The sequence below is a fragment of the Sitodiplosis mosellana genome, unplaced genomic scaffold (genome assembly GCF_009176505.1).
Source record: "Sitodiplosis mosellana isolate CC-2019 unplaced genomic scaffold, AAFC_SMos_1.0 Smas_scaffold_6226, whole genome shotgun sequence".
In the NCBI taxonomy this organism is placed as follows: Eukaryota; Metazoa; Arthropoda; class Insecta; order Diptera; family Cecidomyiidae; genus Sitodiplosis; species Sitodiplosis mosellana.
The window spans coordinates 11443848-11458618 of record NW_022601467.1 but is presented as its reverse complement, the minus strand read 5'-3'; the positions used below and the strand labels follow the sequence as shown (position 1 = coordinate 11458618).

The following is a 14771-nucleotide window of genomic DNA, read 5'->3' as shown; positions in this document are numbered from 1 at the left end:
CACGGCTCGTTATCATTAGATATGTTCTGTAAATTCGATTCGAGCCAATAATTCCACAATTGAATATGCATATTTGAGAGGGATAGAGACAGACCCGCGACCAGTCTCTCCATCCGTGTTCAGTGTGTGGTATATCTATCTATTCAGCGGTAAATGCGAATACAATTTGAGTACACTGGGTACGCAATGTGTGTGTTTTTTTTATGTGCATCTTAGAGCTTTCCTACAACGTCTGTAATGCCGAGAATCACACGCGAAATCCGCTCACGAAGTGCTATTATGTGTACAGTACATGCCTACATCACGGGATGCTACACATAATATTTTGCATGCGTCAAAGTGTGAAAAATTGTGCATGCGCATGTATAAATATAAAATGTAGTTTCGCTTTACATTTTTTTTGCCGTTTGTTGTTCCTTTCTTTTTTTCTACCACTGTATTCTTATACTTTGTGCGATTTTTTTTTAACGCGCGCTCTCTCAATCACGTTCCGTCTCGCTCGTTCACCACATCTTCCTCTCGCTCTCGTCCATCGTTTGGCACGGCTATTTGCTACATCACACGTATAAAATATGGGCTGAGCAAAATAGTACACGTAAATACACGCTCACACTAGCACACAACTCCATCGCATTGTCAGCAAATATATAGCCAGCGATGAAGTGCTCAGTATATTGAAGTTGTGCACACACAACAAGAGAACGGTACTGCTTTCATTTTTCCTTTTTCCGCCGTAATTTTCATCGTTACCGCCGTTATAGCGTTTGCTTGTTGTTGCTGCTTTTGCCGCTTCTTCAGCAAATTTGTGTATTGTGTTTTGTTGTGCTGTGCTGTGCTGTGCTGTGCGGTGCGGTGCGGTGCGCTGCTAAATACTTGAATGTTGCCTCTTTTTTTCTCCATACATTTCAAATCGATGCACAGGCACAGCCACATACACTGACACCGTACTGTGAAAATACGAAAATGCGTCGATTTGGCAAATCCGCAATCGGACTCAGCACAACACATTGGCATACGCCTATTTTGGATCGAATTTGATGGCCTTTCGAACTTGTTGCGAACAAGCTATTGGAAATGAATAGTAAAATCAAACTAAAATATCGTAACAGCGACGATTCCGAAATATTTAAAATGAAAAATGAAACGAGTCAATAATTCAAAAACCACATCAAAACCAACTAGAAAATCCGCTGATGGGTCCGTAGCATGCGATACATTCATTCCATATGCAGTACGAACTGGTTGGTTGCGTCTCACTCGATCGTGCTGTTGCGCACGGCACACATGCACACAGTCTCTCTCTGTCTTACTCTGCCGCTCAATCGGAGAGCCGGGCACATTCACTCGTTCCACGGTTAAGCTTGCACATACATAGAGTAAATGTGAAATACATACATTCCCTATGTACAAACACATCGCAACGAATAAAAAAAACGTCTTTTATACGTCGCTGGCTGTTGTGGCACTATTGAAAATCGTATAAAATCATTCACATATAGTCGTTCGTGCTGTTTGAAAACTGGTTATTTAATTTGCAAGTCAAAGCAAAGGAAAAATTCTTTTTCGAAAAAGTTATTCCGTATTCGGGTTTTTACTATCGAACAAGTTATTCTGCTCTCTGGTTGTGTGTTGTGTGCATTTGTTTCGTTAATTCCTCGATTCAAATTTTTTCCCATTTTATTTATTGCGTAAATTCAAATGTCCCATCAATTTTCACTGTTATCAACAACAACAAAACCGAACCAACCAACCAAAAAACAACAAAATTTTATATTCTTTTTTGGTTTGGTATTTTCTAAAGAATGAAAAAAAAACCATACATATATAGTAAATTGTATTTTTTTTCTTCTTTTGATTCGTTAATTTGTTTAGTTTCGGATTTCGTTCGATATGATTTTGTTCGTTTATTTGTTCTCATAAATATATATATAATCGAAGTTGTTTGGTTTGGTCATCGTCGTTGGCAATGTACAGTTATTTAAAGTTTAAATATGGTAAAGAAGCGACCGCCAATTTAGTCATGTGGCGCATACGAAATTTCTTTTTTTTGTCTCGTTGTTGTTGTTTTTTTATTTCGGTTTCGGTTTTGGATTTATAACGGCAAAGAGAAAGAAAATATATAAAATAAAACATGTTAAAATCACTCTCACAAGAAAGTGTGTATGAGATTTTTAAGACTGTCAACGCGTTGACATCGTTTCGATCATTCCGTCGAACTGGTATATCGTGGTAAAAAATCAAATGTAATATTCAGATGTGTGGTTGATATTCGAACGGTTGGAACGTAGTCTTCGTCGAGCTGAACTCAAGCTTCGTCCGAAAATTCGTGGTGCGTGATCATTTCGGTTATAAAATCAAATATATAAATAAAATATGTTTTTTTTTTCATTTCGTTTTAACAGTTTCATTGCGTTAACATGTATTTTCTTGAGTTGAGTTTGAAAGCAAATTCCGAAAATAATTTGCAATCATTGGAAGTAAATTTTCATCGTGAAAGTAAAATGAAATCAACGTTAAACAATAAAAAGAAGAAAAGAGGAGAAAAAAAAACAATAAACTAAAATAAAATGTAATGAAAGTGGTTATGGCACGTATTCGCATCGAACATTTTTCACTCGTTGATTATTTCGCATCCGCGTGAAATACAAAGAGACAAATGAGAAACGGTCGTCAGCTGGTGTTTTTGAAATTTTGTCAATGTGCTGACGTAAAAATCGTCAATTGTAAATTGCAATATTAGTACGAAAAAGCAATAACCAACGAAACAAAGAGAAAACAGAAACCTGAAACGGGAAAAATTTAAATGGAATCGGAATCGGAATGGATGTACTATCTTGAAAGCAGCACATTTTTCGCAGCTAAATGGATTTAATTATATTTCTTCAAACACATCAGCCGTTGACCATCTCCACGAAGGCAAACAAAGCAGCCGAATAAGTGAATGTACGGACAAGAGAGAGAGAGAGAGAGAGAGAGAGAGAGAGCGGACACAGGAACGAATGAATACAAAAAATGAGCACATTTTTTTTGTTTTCTGCAGTCTTCATGCACGTTCTCAAAATGCTGAGTGTTGGTAATTTGCTTTTTTTTCCATTCGTGATTACTGTTGCTGTGTTTTACATTATTTTTTTTCCTTTCAAACACACACACACACATAAATTCATTTCACTCATTTTTATAGTGTCGCGTAGTCAAGAAATAATTATATACATATAATTTTCGTTTCTTGTGCTGCTGCTGCTGCTCATTTTAAAATCGCACATTCAAGTATTTCAATTTTTTTTTTTCATACATATATGTATGTTTGCATATATAGTATATTCATTGCATGTATGCTAAGTTGAGCGATTCAGCATGCTAATCGTTCGAATTCATAAAAGTGGACCAGAAATGAAGAAGAAGAAGATGAAAACATGAAACAACTGTACACATATCGTCACACATTCTACATGTATAAAATACCATGCACGCTTTTGTATACAAATATTTTAACAAGTGTAACAACGAGTCAAGCGATATTGATGATTTAATAGTCAAAAATTTGCAATGAAAACCGATTTCAATATATATATATATATATAATATATACATATATATAGATATGTTTCATATTTCTTAGTTTTTTTTCCTTTCACAACCTGAGTTTTTGCTTTCATTGCCGATGACAAACAACAAAAATAAGCACAACAACGCCCGATAAAGAGAAGGAGCGGGAGGGAGTGAGAAAGAAACATACTTGATTTTACAACGTGTTTTCTATGCAAACCCATATTTTTGCCCCACGATTCGCTCCACTTTTATCAACGGCTTGTCCAATTCGCTGTTAATCGGTCGTATGATTTAAATGAATAATTTTCGCTTTGTCTCTTTCTCTCTCTCTCTCTCTCTTGCTGTCCAAATCAAGTTCAGAAAATGAATGTTGGTGATTACTCTTTCGATGATTTGTAGGTCTTAATCGCAACTGCTACTCTTTCCCGAAATAAACAATTATTTATCGCTCACTTGCATTTTATAATGTCCAAAATGACAAACAAAATCAGGAACGTTCGGCAAGAGGTTTTTTCTTCTCTCGCACAACAACAGCTATGGCAACTTATTCAAGCCGATGCAAAAAAAAAGTTGAATAGAGATAGAGCAAAATGTCAACATCTACGATACCATGTATTAAAGTTTCCGAAAAAAAGAGAGCGCAATGACTAATGTATTTTTATCACTATGTGAATAACTAACATCCGCAACATCATAAACTCATTAACCCATTAGTATGTAAGATGTGTGCTATGAAAACGCGACTTGATGTGAATATTCAGGATTTAATGCTAACGAATTTCACCATGAATTTCTTGGTCGCATTTCTTTTTCACATGTTGTTTGTTCTTTTCTAATTCATTCTTGCGAGTAAGTGTGTGTGTGTGTGTGAAGCTGTGCGCTCAGATGGGCAAAACATTTATCAAGAGCCCAAAAGCGAAAGAAAACACCAAAAATTTCGCTTCATTATATAAAGATCCGCATTGTAAGCATATAAACACATTTGCCTTTGCCTCTCACGTTGGTCAATCTCAACGAAATGAAACGAACTGAAGTGAACACATGGCTTACAAAAGCCGCGCAATCACACCACCTAATCTTTTTTTTACATATGTATATATGTATTTTGTTGTACATGGCATTCGTACGAGTTTGCGGTTTTGCTACCCAACGTTCAATAATTTTCGGCATTGTTGTTGTTTTCGTGGTGGTTCATTTTTCGGGCAAAATAAGAATCGAAAACACGAAAAAAAAACAACGAACCGAACGCATAATAATTGGACACAATGTTGGTTTAAACTTGATTTCCAACAGAAAAATGAAAAGAGCCTGCAAAATTGGACGAAACCGTTTTAGGCGACAGCACTTTGTCAGCGTAATTGTCGATCAAAAAACGACAAACTGTAAATTAAATGGTCGACAATGAAAAACAATACAACCGTGTACAATGTACAATGTACAATGTACGTTGTTTTTTGTCGTGCACCTTCTGCACTCACAAATAGCTGAGAGATGTACTTTACATGATAATTGCAGTTTTGCATACTCATAAGGCAACAGGAGCCATTACAAATTAACCATAAATAAAATAATATACTGATGTTGGTCGAGTTGTCTTCATCACATCTGCATACAAACTAACGAATAGAAGAAGAAGACAAAAAACGACGACGACGACGACGACGATGACGACGACGAGAACTCAACACTTTCATTGCCGGCTATGTGTGCGCGTCTTTGGTATTTTGTATTTTGCCGATACACGGCATTTGAATCTATCTTGAATTTTATTCATTTATTTCGTGTGTGCGCGCTCAGTTTATTTTTCATTCGTAAACGGAGATAGCAACAGGGTAATACATTATTTAAATTGATTTCTTTTCTCGCTTATTCTGATGTTCTTTTTTCGGTTTAGTAAAATAAAAGACATTTAACCTTCAGCAAAACGGTGAACTCAAAAAATTCTCCGTGTCTCTTTATTCCTCTGTGGCCGTTGCTCTCGCTTGCTCCATCACTTGTACAGGTTATGCACGTCGTTTGCTCACAATGAATTTTTACGCGCGATAATTATTTTCTCTCATTCAGCATATTTTCGGTGTATGTGTGTTATGTCTGCGCAAACCGGGGGCCCCAGCTCAGTGCAGGCGACAGTCGTTGTCGCGCTCGTTTCGTTGATTCAATTCGGGATATTATTAATATTATGTGTACATGTGTATGTGTGTATGTATACATATTTTTAAAATGCCAAAAAGATATTACAAACAATAAAAAAGAAACGAACAGAGACATGATGACGATGACGATGTTGTTCGGCGATGATGATACGTGTTAATAAAAAAAACAACAATGAGCATGAGAGATAATCAATAAAACAAAAAGCGACCAGAGCACCGACACAAATTATTCTTGAAGAAAAAAATAAAGTAACGGGCGGCAAGCAGCGGTACAGAGAGAGAGAGAGAGAGAGAGATAGAGAAAAAGCACCTGAAACGTGAAAACACGTTGAACTGTCCTTCAAAAAGGCCACAAATGCCATCTGCTTCGCTGAGCGGCTGTGGTGATTATGTTATTAGAATACATTTAAGAAGTATTAACAGCAATGCTTCTTATTTTTTGTCATTCCTCTCCCCTGTTCGCCTTAACAATTTGCAATTCAGACAGTGACTCAACGAACGAAGAGATAAACATCATATGAACAAATATGAACATCGTCTGATCGTCGTCGTCGTCGTCGTTCAACATTTTATTTGATTCGTTTCCAATCTTAATGTTTTTGCATTGTTGCATTCAAAAGCCAAAGGGAAGTCTCTCTCTCTCTCTCTCTCTCTCTCTCTCTCTCTCTCTCTCTTTTGTATTTTTGTTTTGATTTTTCGCTTCTTTTCTCAAATCTAAATCTCAAGATGAATGCCAATTTGTAGGAGTTTTTTGTGTGTGTGTGTTCGCGCAATTTTTTCCTATTCTGTTTCTCATTTTTGTGGTCGAATGATTTCATCATCCTGCGTTGTAACGCGACATCAACCTGAACTTGGTATGTTGGGTACACTGACTCTTGCTAATGGTTTGGTAGCGCACAGGTAAAATATTTGCAGTGAAATTTCAATCATCAATTCCATCACCATTAGACGATTCCGACATTTCGTTCCTATTTTCCTTTCGGGCTTTATATATATAAATATATATATCAAACATTTACATCACTAACACATGTTTCAATTGACTTGTCTTGTATTGCCGATGGAACGGAACTCATGCCGAATGTCCCAAATACTACTCGAAAAACCACATTCAAAACAAATACAATACCTAAGCAATTGTTGTTGCTATTTCTCTTTCTTCCAACGGCAACATCAATAGAACCGAACAAAAAAAAATGACTCCGCCTTTGCTACAGCCTATGAAATGCAGATAAGATTTGATTATATTTGTTGTACATAATTTTTCGGTATTCAGTTTGTGATTGGAATTTCAACGTAAATATGCTGACTTCAGTCGAATCGGAGGCAATATACGCACAACGATTTGTGATTGTGATGGTGCAAAAAGAAAACATTTATTATTGTTGCTTTTTTCGGTTGGCTTCAATTTGTGTGTTATAGTTTTGCGCTTCTTTGATACTTGATTTTTTTTTTCATCCTGCATTTTTCATCTCTCCAAATAATGTGAAATCATACCGGCATCATGGAAAAAGATATAATCGTGCCGACATATCGTTTTTATTTGTGTCTCTCTGGTGTGTGGATAATGGAGAAAAAAAAAATGCGACAAAAATATACCATTCGAAATCCAAAACGAAAAATAATGTTGGCGAAAAGAATTCCAATCTGCAAACGGATTACTATGTATAAAAAAAAATGGTGTACATATATGTAAACAACTATGTTCGATTCACCTACACAAGGGCAAAATGGAGGTAATGACACAAACGGAAAAAAATGTACTCATCATCATCCCGAGTCGTACTGGCATAACAAATACATGTTTGCGATGTGCCCAACATGGACGTGTGCTTGCCACTTTCTGCGTGCGTTTGCTCTTGTGTTCGTGTGTGTTCGTTTGCGATGGTGTGCGTGTGAAGAGAGAAATTGGCGTGGAACTCTCGTGCAAACACTGCACACTATGTTGTTGTTGTTTTTTTTCGTTGGTGGGACCTAAAAATACCAAAAATTGAGTGTGATAAACTCGACTGAAAAATGGGTTTTACGTAGGCGCTTCTTGAGTCAAAAACACAATAAATTCAAGTGATAAGACGATAGTTGCAGGGAATAAAAGCGTATTAGCACCGCATAAAAAAGAGCACACTCACACGAATTTCAAACTGTTTTTTCTCTCTTGCTGCTGCTGCTGCTGTTGTTATTTTCATTCACGATCTGGTTTCATCAATGTGCACGCCATTTCGTTTTATCATAACATTCAACGATGGCGTGTGATATGTATTGCTCGCAAATTTTCTTTTTCGCTGATTTTTTTTTTTGTGCAAACGACAACAACTGTGAATATATATGTACAAAAGGTCACAAAACGTATGGCTAATATATGTGCAGGCATATAAATATGTAATAAAAGAGCGAAGAAGCGAACAACGGTCATTTATTTAACTGGGCCGTTAGGAACAGCAGTGGATGAAGTAAAGGTGAAACAAGTATTGGACACAGATTTAAAATAAAAAAAAGAAGAAGAAGAAGAAGAAGAATAAACGAATGCAGCAGATTTGTTGTTGTCTCGAAATATTTACCTTCATTCTCTCAACAGATGAACAGAATGAAGAAGATAATATAAATCTGATTTGTTTTTAAATTCACAGTATCGAAAGAGTTGCAGCAGTGTCCAGAATTTAAAAGTGGATTGACCATATTGTGGTCGGACGACTACGACATCAGTATAGCCGATATTCTGCACAGAACATCCATCAAATGGGAAAGTAGCTGAAGCGATAATAAAGTGATGCATTCGACGTTAATTTGTCAAGTCATTACCGACAGCGAGGTTTAGAGTTCCTACGTTTTTATTGATATTTGTAGGAACTTCATACCGTGCTCTTGGAATGTCTGATTTCATCAAATCGCGCCGCCGTTACGTCGCTCGCTCACTTGACTGCCATGCATCACAAAAAAATTGCGAAAGCGCGCACCGACCAAACTACTAATTTTATTCAAATTAATTATAATTGTAATCTGAAAATTTCAAGAGAAAATGATCAAACTTGTGGCACTTGTAAGCAACAGAAGCAGCAGCAGCAGCAGCAGCAGCAGAAAACAAGCTCAACAAAGCATACCATTTCAAAACAAATAAAAAGCATCTTTTGAACACACATTCCATTGAAAAGATCTTTTGATTCCATAATTCTGGTCTTATGTGTGTTTCTTTTAACTTGATCGCTTTTATATTTCTCCTTTATCTGTGTTTGATATGAGGTCGTTGTTGTTGTCGTCTTGGTTTTTTTTTTTTTTGGTTTTGAGAAAAAGTTTATTTTCAATGCATTTAAATTGGATGAACTGTTGAAAACAATGCGAAGAGTGATGATTCTCGTTTATTATATTCAACAGCAGAAAAAAAAGACACAACAAAACCAGATTGAAAGAAATATTCCATTTTATGGCATTTTCTGTGTTAGTTCCACTGGCGTGTGTGTTGAATTCCAGTTGCTCTGCTCCAGCAACTAGTTTAACTTGCTCGATGTGTATGCTGACACAGTTGATATTCAAACCTGCCATTTCCGATTTTTTTTTTATTACTCAAGCTAAGCCTGACTCGGTTTTCTTATCTCTCTATCTATTCTTCTCGCTTTGTTCGTTCGCCATCTCATTTTTTACCATTTCAGTGTGTCTTTGTTGTTCAACTCAATTTCTTACCGTTATAAGTGTATTTCATGTGATAAACGGTAAATATGATGAAGTGATGTGTGTTCAACATATTCCGATGACGCTTAAGCATAAAAGCATTCTTTTAATTCATGACCACTTTTGCACAGCATTTCTTTTGAATAATTGTTTGTTTCAATCTTGTTCTGTTAATGTTTTCCATTTGTTTTCTGTAATCTTTTCCTTTTTCATAAAATCAAACTAATTTTTCCAAGTAAAAAAATACTTTTATCCATACACCTTTGATGTATTTTTTCTTTTCTTTAGCATTTCATTTCATCATCGTACAATACAATTCGGTTGTGTTCAGCTGATGATTGCTTTCTCTGCGTCTCGTTGTTCTTTTTCTCTTGAATTACGGTGAAATTTCATCACGTTGCTGTTAAAATGATACTCATTTAATGGTGATAGCTATTAATGAGAAATGGGCAACAAGTGTTACCGATGAAATCTAAGAAATTTAGTCACTTGTTGCATCCACACACTCTCTGGTCATCATCGTTAAGTAGTTGGACAAACAGAAATTCAATTTTATGATTGTACAGAAAATTGATTTTAATTACATTTATTAAGTGTTAAGCATCGAATACTGAATCCTGAATGAACGAACCAAGAATTTAAGTGGCTAAGCTCGACCATACCAAAATGCAATTCAAGTAACAACAACAACAAAAAAGATTTCACTTTCGAAGCCACAAAACAATTTGATTATGTTAAAGTTTGCATTGCATAAAAAAGCAAAGCAACAGCAAAATAGCAACAACAAAATAGCCGACCGAAGAAGAAGCACACAAAAGAAAAACCATTTGCACAAAATGCATAAATTTCAACACTTGGGCACGGACACGGATAAAACTTATGTTTGCTATGATAAAATAATGCCGAACACCATCAACAATAACAACGATGAAAAGTGCGCAAAGTAAATTTTATCGTATGTGGCTAAACAATGAATGTAGGCGATTTCTTGCAGTGTGAAAGCGGGCACGTACCGCATATTGCATGTGGAAATGAATTTTACTGTGCGCGTATAAATCTTCCAGGCGAAATTATGCATGAATACAAATTCGAATGTACAAATTGGGAATGCAAAGTATGTCTATATAGCGAAGCTGTGTGAGTGTTTGTGTGTGTGTGTGCACGCCTGTACATAAGCAAAGTTATGAATTCGTTCAGCACAGATGATTGACTGTAAGTCCAGTGAAAGTTTTTTTTTTGCTCATTCCATGAAATATTCATTCAAGAGTTGATTCGGTGCAATTTCGTTGTGAACGACACAAACGCGCGCAATTCGCCTTGGCATTTAACATAAGTCGTCTTGTTGATTTTTATTTTTCCTTTATCCAAGTGACATTGAATATTTCTTGGGCGTTTTATTTTGCCGTCCTTGATGTCAGACTTATAACATCAGATATTTTCGTGTGAAAGTATGAATAGCACACAAGTGTTGAAGTTCATTCAGCTTTGAAATTTAATTGACAAACAAATTGATTTCGTGAGGGAAAAATACACGCTTCATTACCCTTGGCTTACTTTTGGCCATTGCATTCCACAACGCCTGTTGCAATTCCATTAGACAACGCGTTGTATCGAACGTTGCAGTCAATACTTACTACCACTGAAAAAAAATTCGCTCGATCAAAGTAATTATTCGTTGATTGATTGAAAGTAGTAACCAAAAATAAAATAAAATTCAATACGACTTCAGGTCAGATCTATTGAAGACATAAACCAATGGAGACGCCCCAAATATTTTTTTGCTTAAAATTAACTGGTTTATTGACTGAATAATCGAATGTTTTTAAAACAAATATTGAACACTTTGACTCGAAATATTTATTCTAATCCTTGAGTTCGTCGTATTGCGTGCGTTTGTTGGTCTTCCGTCATAGATACGTAGCCGCATGGCTGCATACTCATGCTAGCTGTTCCCGATGTAGATATTCGCACCTTACTCGAATACCCGCCGAGTTCGGCCAACGGAGCGATTGCATGCACAATCTATAAAATAGAATACAATGGAATGTCATTTCAAAATTACATATGAACGCGTGAGAATAAAAGCCTGACGCTAGCAGGTTTTTCGCAAAAGCGGGATAACAATCAGTTGCACGCAAAAGAGACATTTCAAAAGGTTACACACAAACGGATCATTTTATTTTGTCGCATTTTGAATTTTAAAGCCGTGATTACAACAACAATATACTTCTCTCTTGCGTGCAACCTTTTGAAATGTCTCTTTTGCGTGCAACTGATTTTTATCCCGCTTTTGCGAAAAACCTGGTAGCGTCAGTCTTTTATTCTCACGCGTTCATATGAACCAAATAAAAAGTTTTCTGTTCAATTCAAATTGTTGTTATTGTTTACCCTGTTTTCTCCTCGGACTACCACTTCTTGGATTTCCGCTCGTCGCTTTGACAAATCACCCAGCACGACTGATAGTCGACCGCCCGGCATAATTATTTGAATTGACATCAGTGGTTCCAAAAGTCTGCATCCGGTTTTCCGGAGAAGTTTTTGTATGCACTGTGCTGTGGCCGACATTAATAAGGATTCGGCTGTTCTTCTACCGAGCACCAATTGGTGTAGTATAACTTGTGTATCGACAACTGTTCCACCAACCAATGGGCCTCTAAGCAGGGCTGATTGCACGGCTTTTCTTATACACTTTATGTATTTTGGATGAATGGCTGCTAATGCATGTGCCGCCTCTGGATGTGTGTCGAGATTAAATTCGTCTGTTTTATCCATAACCAATGACATTTCAATGGTGACTTCTTGAGCTGAACCAGCAATATCCTTTTTCAATTCGAATGTATCACGAATGGGCTCCTGAATCGACTCCTTATAAGCAATTTGTAATGGTCCAAGATCAGCTTCGATTTTGTATTCACTTAGAATTCTCGATTTTATTATTTCTAAGTGTAATTCTCCCATTCCACCCAGAACGGTTTGCATCGTTGTATCATCATAGCTAACGCGAAAACTTGGATCTTCGCGATGGAGCTGAGCTAGTGCCTTTTCAAGAGCTGGCTGATAAGAAATGGATGGCGGTTCAATCGAACAAAAATAAACGGCATCTGGAATTTGTGGTTTCAACTGCAGTTGAATACCTTTTGACTCAAGCTTCTCTTGGGCTGCATTCAATGATTTCATACTCGACATAAGAAGATCACCAGTGGAGGTAGTCTAATTTTTTATGGAAATGTTTTTTTTTAGGAGTGTATATGGAACGTGTGAAACGGAGAAATGGAATTTCGAAACATTTTTAATAGAAATTTATACCTTGAGTCCAGCACATATACCAACATTTCCCTGACTCACGTCATTTATTTCACGGTATTCATCGGCCAACGGTTCATAGATTCGCTGAATGACCTCCGAGTTACCATTGGATGTAGTGACTTTGTCCCCTTTTTTTAGCGTACCATTGAGCACCCGAACTAAACTCAAGGCACCTCTTTGTTTGTCGTGCATCACCTTGAACACTTTGCCCGCAAAATCTTTACTAAAAATTCCGATAAATTGGAAAAGGTAAGCAAAATGAGTAAAACTATTTTCAAAATTGAAATTCTGACACAATGGCCAATCGATAACTTACCCAAAGCATTTATAAATAGAGCCACGTTCACTAGGCGCTGGCAGATATGATGTGACCCCATCCATTAGAAGTTGTACACCTGTATTTTTGTACGCCGATCCCAGGAATATTGGCACAATATTTTGCTTTATCGTCAAATTTCGTATCGCTTGTCTAACTATGGAACTGTCGATGGTTTCCAAACTATCATTTTGTATGATTTGGTCTGCTAACTTGTCATCGTAGCTGCTCATCAAATCAATGATCTCACATCTTTTCTCGACCGTTTTTCTCAGAAGCTCACCACTGAGCGGAACTTTGGCGTAAACACGTCCTTCTTTCGATTGATCGAAACGCAACTCTTTAAGCTCCAGAACATCAATGATACCTACCGAATGGATATATTTGAATTTTCAGTCTCTTTTCAATTTTGATCGATTTTTTCGTATAATTTTTAGTTCATTTACTTTTTATTCCTTTGTCACCCATAATTGGCAATTGAATGGGCACTGGAATGCATTCCAATTTTTTCTCTAAATCATCCAAGCATCCCTCGAAGTCAGCATCTGGTCGATCCATTTTATTTGCGAAAACCATTCGTGGTAGTTTATAATGATCGGCTTGATGCCAAACGGTAATTGTTTGTGCCTCAACACCAGCTGATGAATCGAGCACAACAACTACACCATCGACGGCGCCAAGTGACTGTTCCACTTCCATTGTAAAATCAATGTGACCCGGTGTGTCTAGGAGATTTATACGATGATCTTTCCACGGAAGTGTTACCGCTGCACTGCATATTGTGATACCACGTTCGCGTTCTTGTGCTAAAAAATCGGTTATTGTATTACCACGATGTACCTCTCCCATTGTATGCGTCTTGCCGGAATAATACAACATCCGTTCGGTCGTTGTTGTCTTGCCTATTTCAAGCGAAAGAAAGAAAGTTTAATTTGGTTTGCATTGTTGATTGTAAACACACCGAACACATTACCTGCATCGATGTGAGCTAAAATTGCAATATTTCGAATGTTGTCATCTGATGATTTTGACGTTGAATAATAGCGATACCTCAGCCGAACCTTATGGCCATACAAAATTTTACCTAACAATCTGTTTACAATCATGTTGATGGCCTTTCCTTAAAATAAAAACAACACTATTTACACTATTCAACCGAATCGATCAGTTTAACATACAAAATGATGTAACCTCAACATTTGTTTTGACAGTTTCTACAGGTCGGTTCACCACCAAAAGATGGCCATAGGTGAATTAGTCAGTTTATAGATAAACATTTTCAAATTATAGCATTATGAACATGATTTAAATCAATTTAAGTTTGAAAAATAAACTACTAAAGATGTTTTGTGCTAATAACTCAACATTGTGATTATTTTCATTCGGAACAATGCATTTCATGTGTGAAAAGTATACTGAAGCTCTGTACAGATTGAAACTTATGCGGATGACGGCATTGAATGCATGCAGTGACACTAGCGCCTCCGATGCTATATTCCAAGTGCCATACGCTTACTCACTTTCTAATTATATACGTATTGAATACGACGCAGTAGATCGGACTTCGTGTAACTTTTTCCTCTCGCTTGAAATAAAGAAGAAATTAAAAATTTTCACCGAAAAAAAAAGCCGCGAATTGTTTAAAAGTGTTACAATTTTGTAAGTAACCATCAGAAGGTTAAAATTTTAACAGGTTTAATTAGCACTCTTTCTTGTTTTTCGTCTCCTGAACAAAAAACCTTTTAATCTTTTTGCCGTAAGCAAACGACGAGCAAAAATTTCCA

The 14771-nt window shown here is 36.6% G+C and overlaps 1 protein-coding gene across 3 annotated transcripts; it reads right to left on the bottom strand.

Moving 5' to 3' along the window:
- Positions 1-11138: 11138 nt before the first annotated feature.
- LOC129577956 (ribosome-releasing factor 2, mitochondrial) lies at positions 11139-14727 on the bottom strand. Of its 3 annotated transcripts, XM_055465849.1 has the most exons (8): positions 14166-14509; positions 13961-14107; positions 13434-13889; positions 12988-13354; positions 12672-12894; positions 12500-12575; positions 11754-12415; positions 11139-11387 (listed from the first exon to the last, which is right to left on the bottom strand). In XM_055465849.1, the coding sequence occupies exons 2-8, from the start codon at positions 14091-14093 to the stop codon at positions 11223-11225; spliced, it is 2082 nt and encodes a 693-aa protein (XP_055321824.1). In that variant the 5' UTR covers positions 14094-14107; positions 14166-14509; the 3' UTR covers positions 11139-11222. The 3 variants fall into 3 exon arrangements, with proteins under 3 accessions (XP_055321824.1, XP_055321822.1, XP_055321821.1); XM_055465847.1 differs by having other exon boundaries at positions 11754-12575; positions 14508-14727; XM_055465846.1 differs by having other exon boundaries at positions 11754-12575.
- Positions 14728-14771: the final 44 nt, after the last annotated feature.

What these genes read in the sequence shown, in the direction of transcription:
- LOC129577956 (XM_055465847.1), bottom strand. Translation starts at nt 14,093, where the DNA reads ATGATTGTAAACAGATTGTTAGGTAAAATTTTGTATGGCCATAAGGTT. An exon ending in GGGTGACAAAGGAATAAAAA is followed by an intron (nt 13,355 to 13,433) that starts GTAAATGAACTA and finishes TCCATTCGGTAG; the next exon opens with GTATCATTGATGTTCTGGAG. An exon ending in GTATATGTGCTGGACTCAAG is followed by an intron (nt 12,576 to 12,671) that starts GTATAAATTTCT and finishes ATAAAAAATTAG; the next exon opens with ACTACCTCCACTGGTGATCT.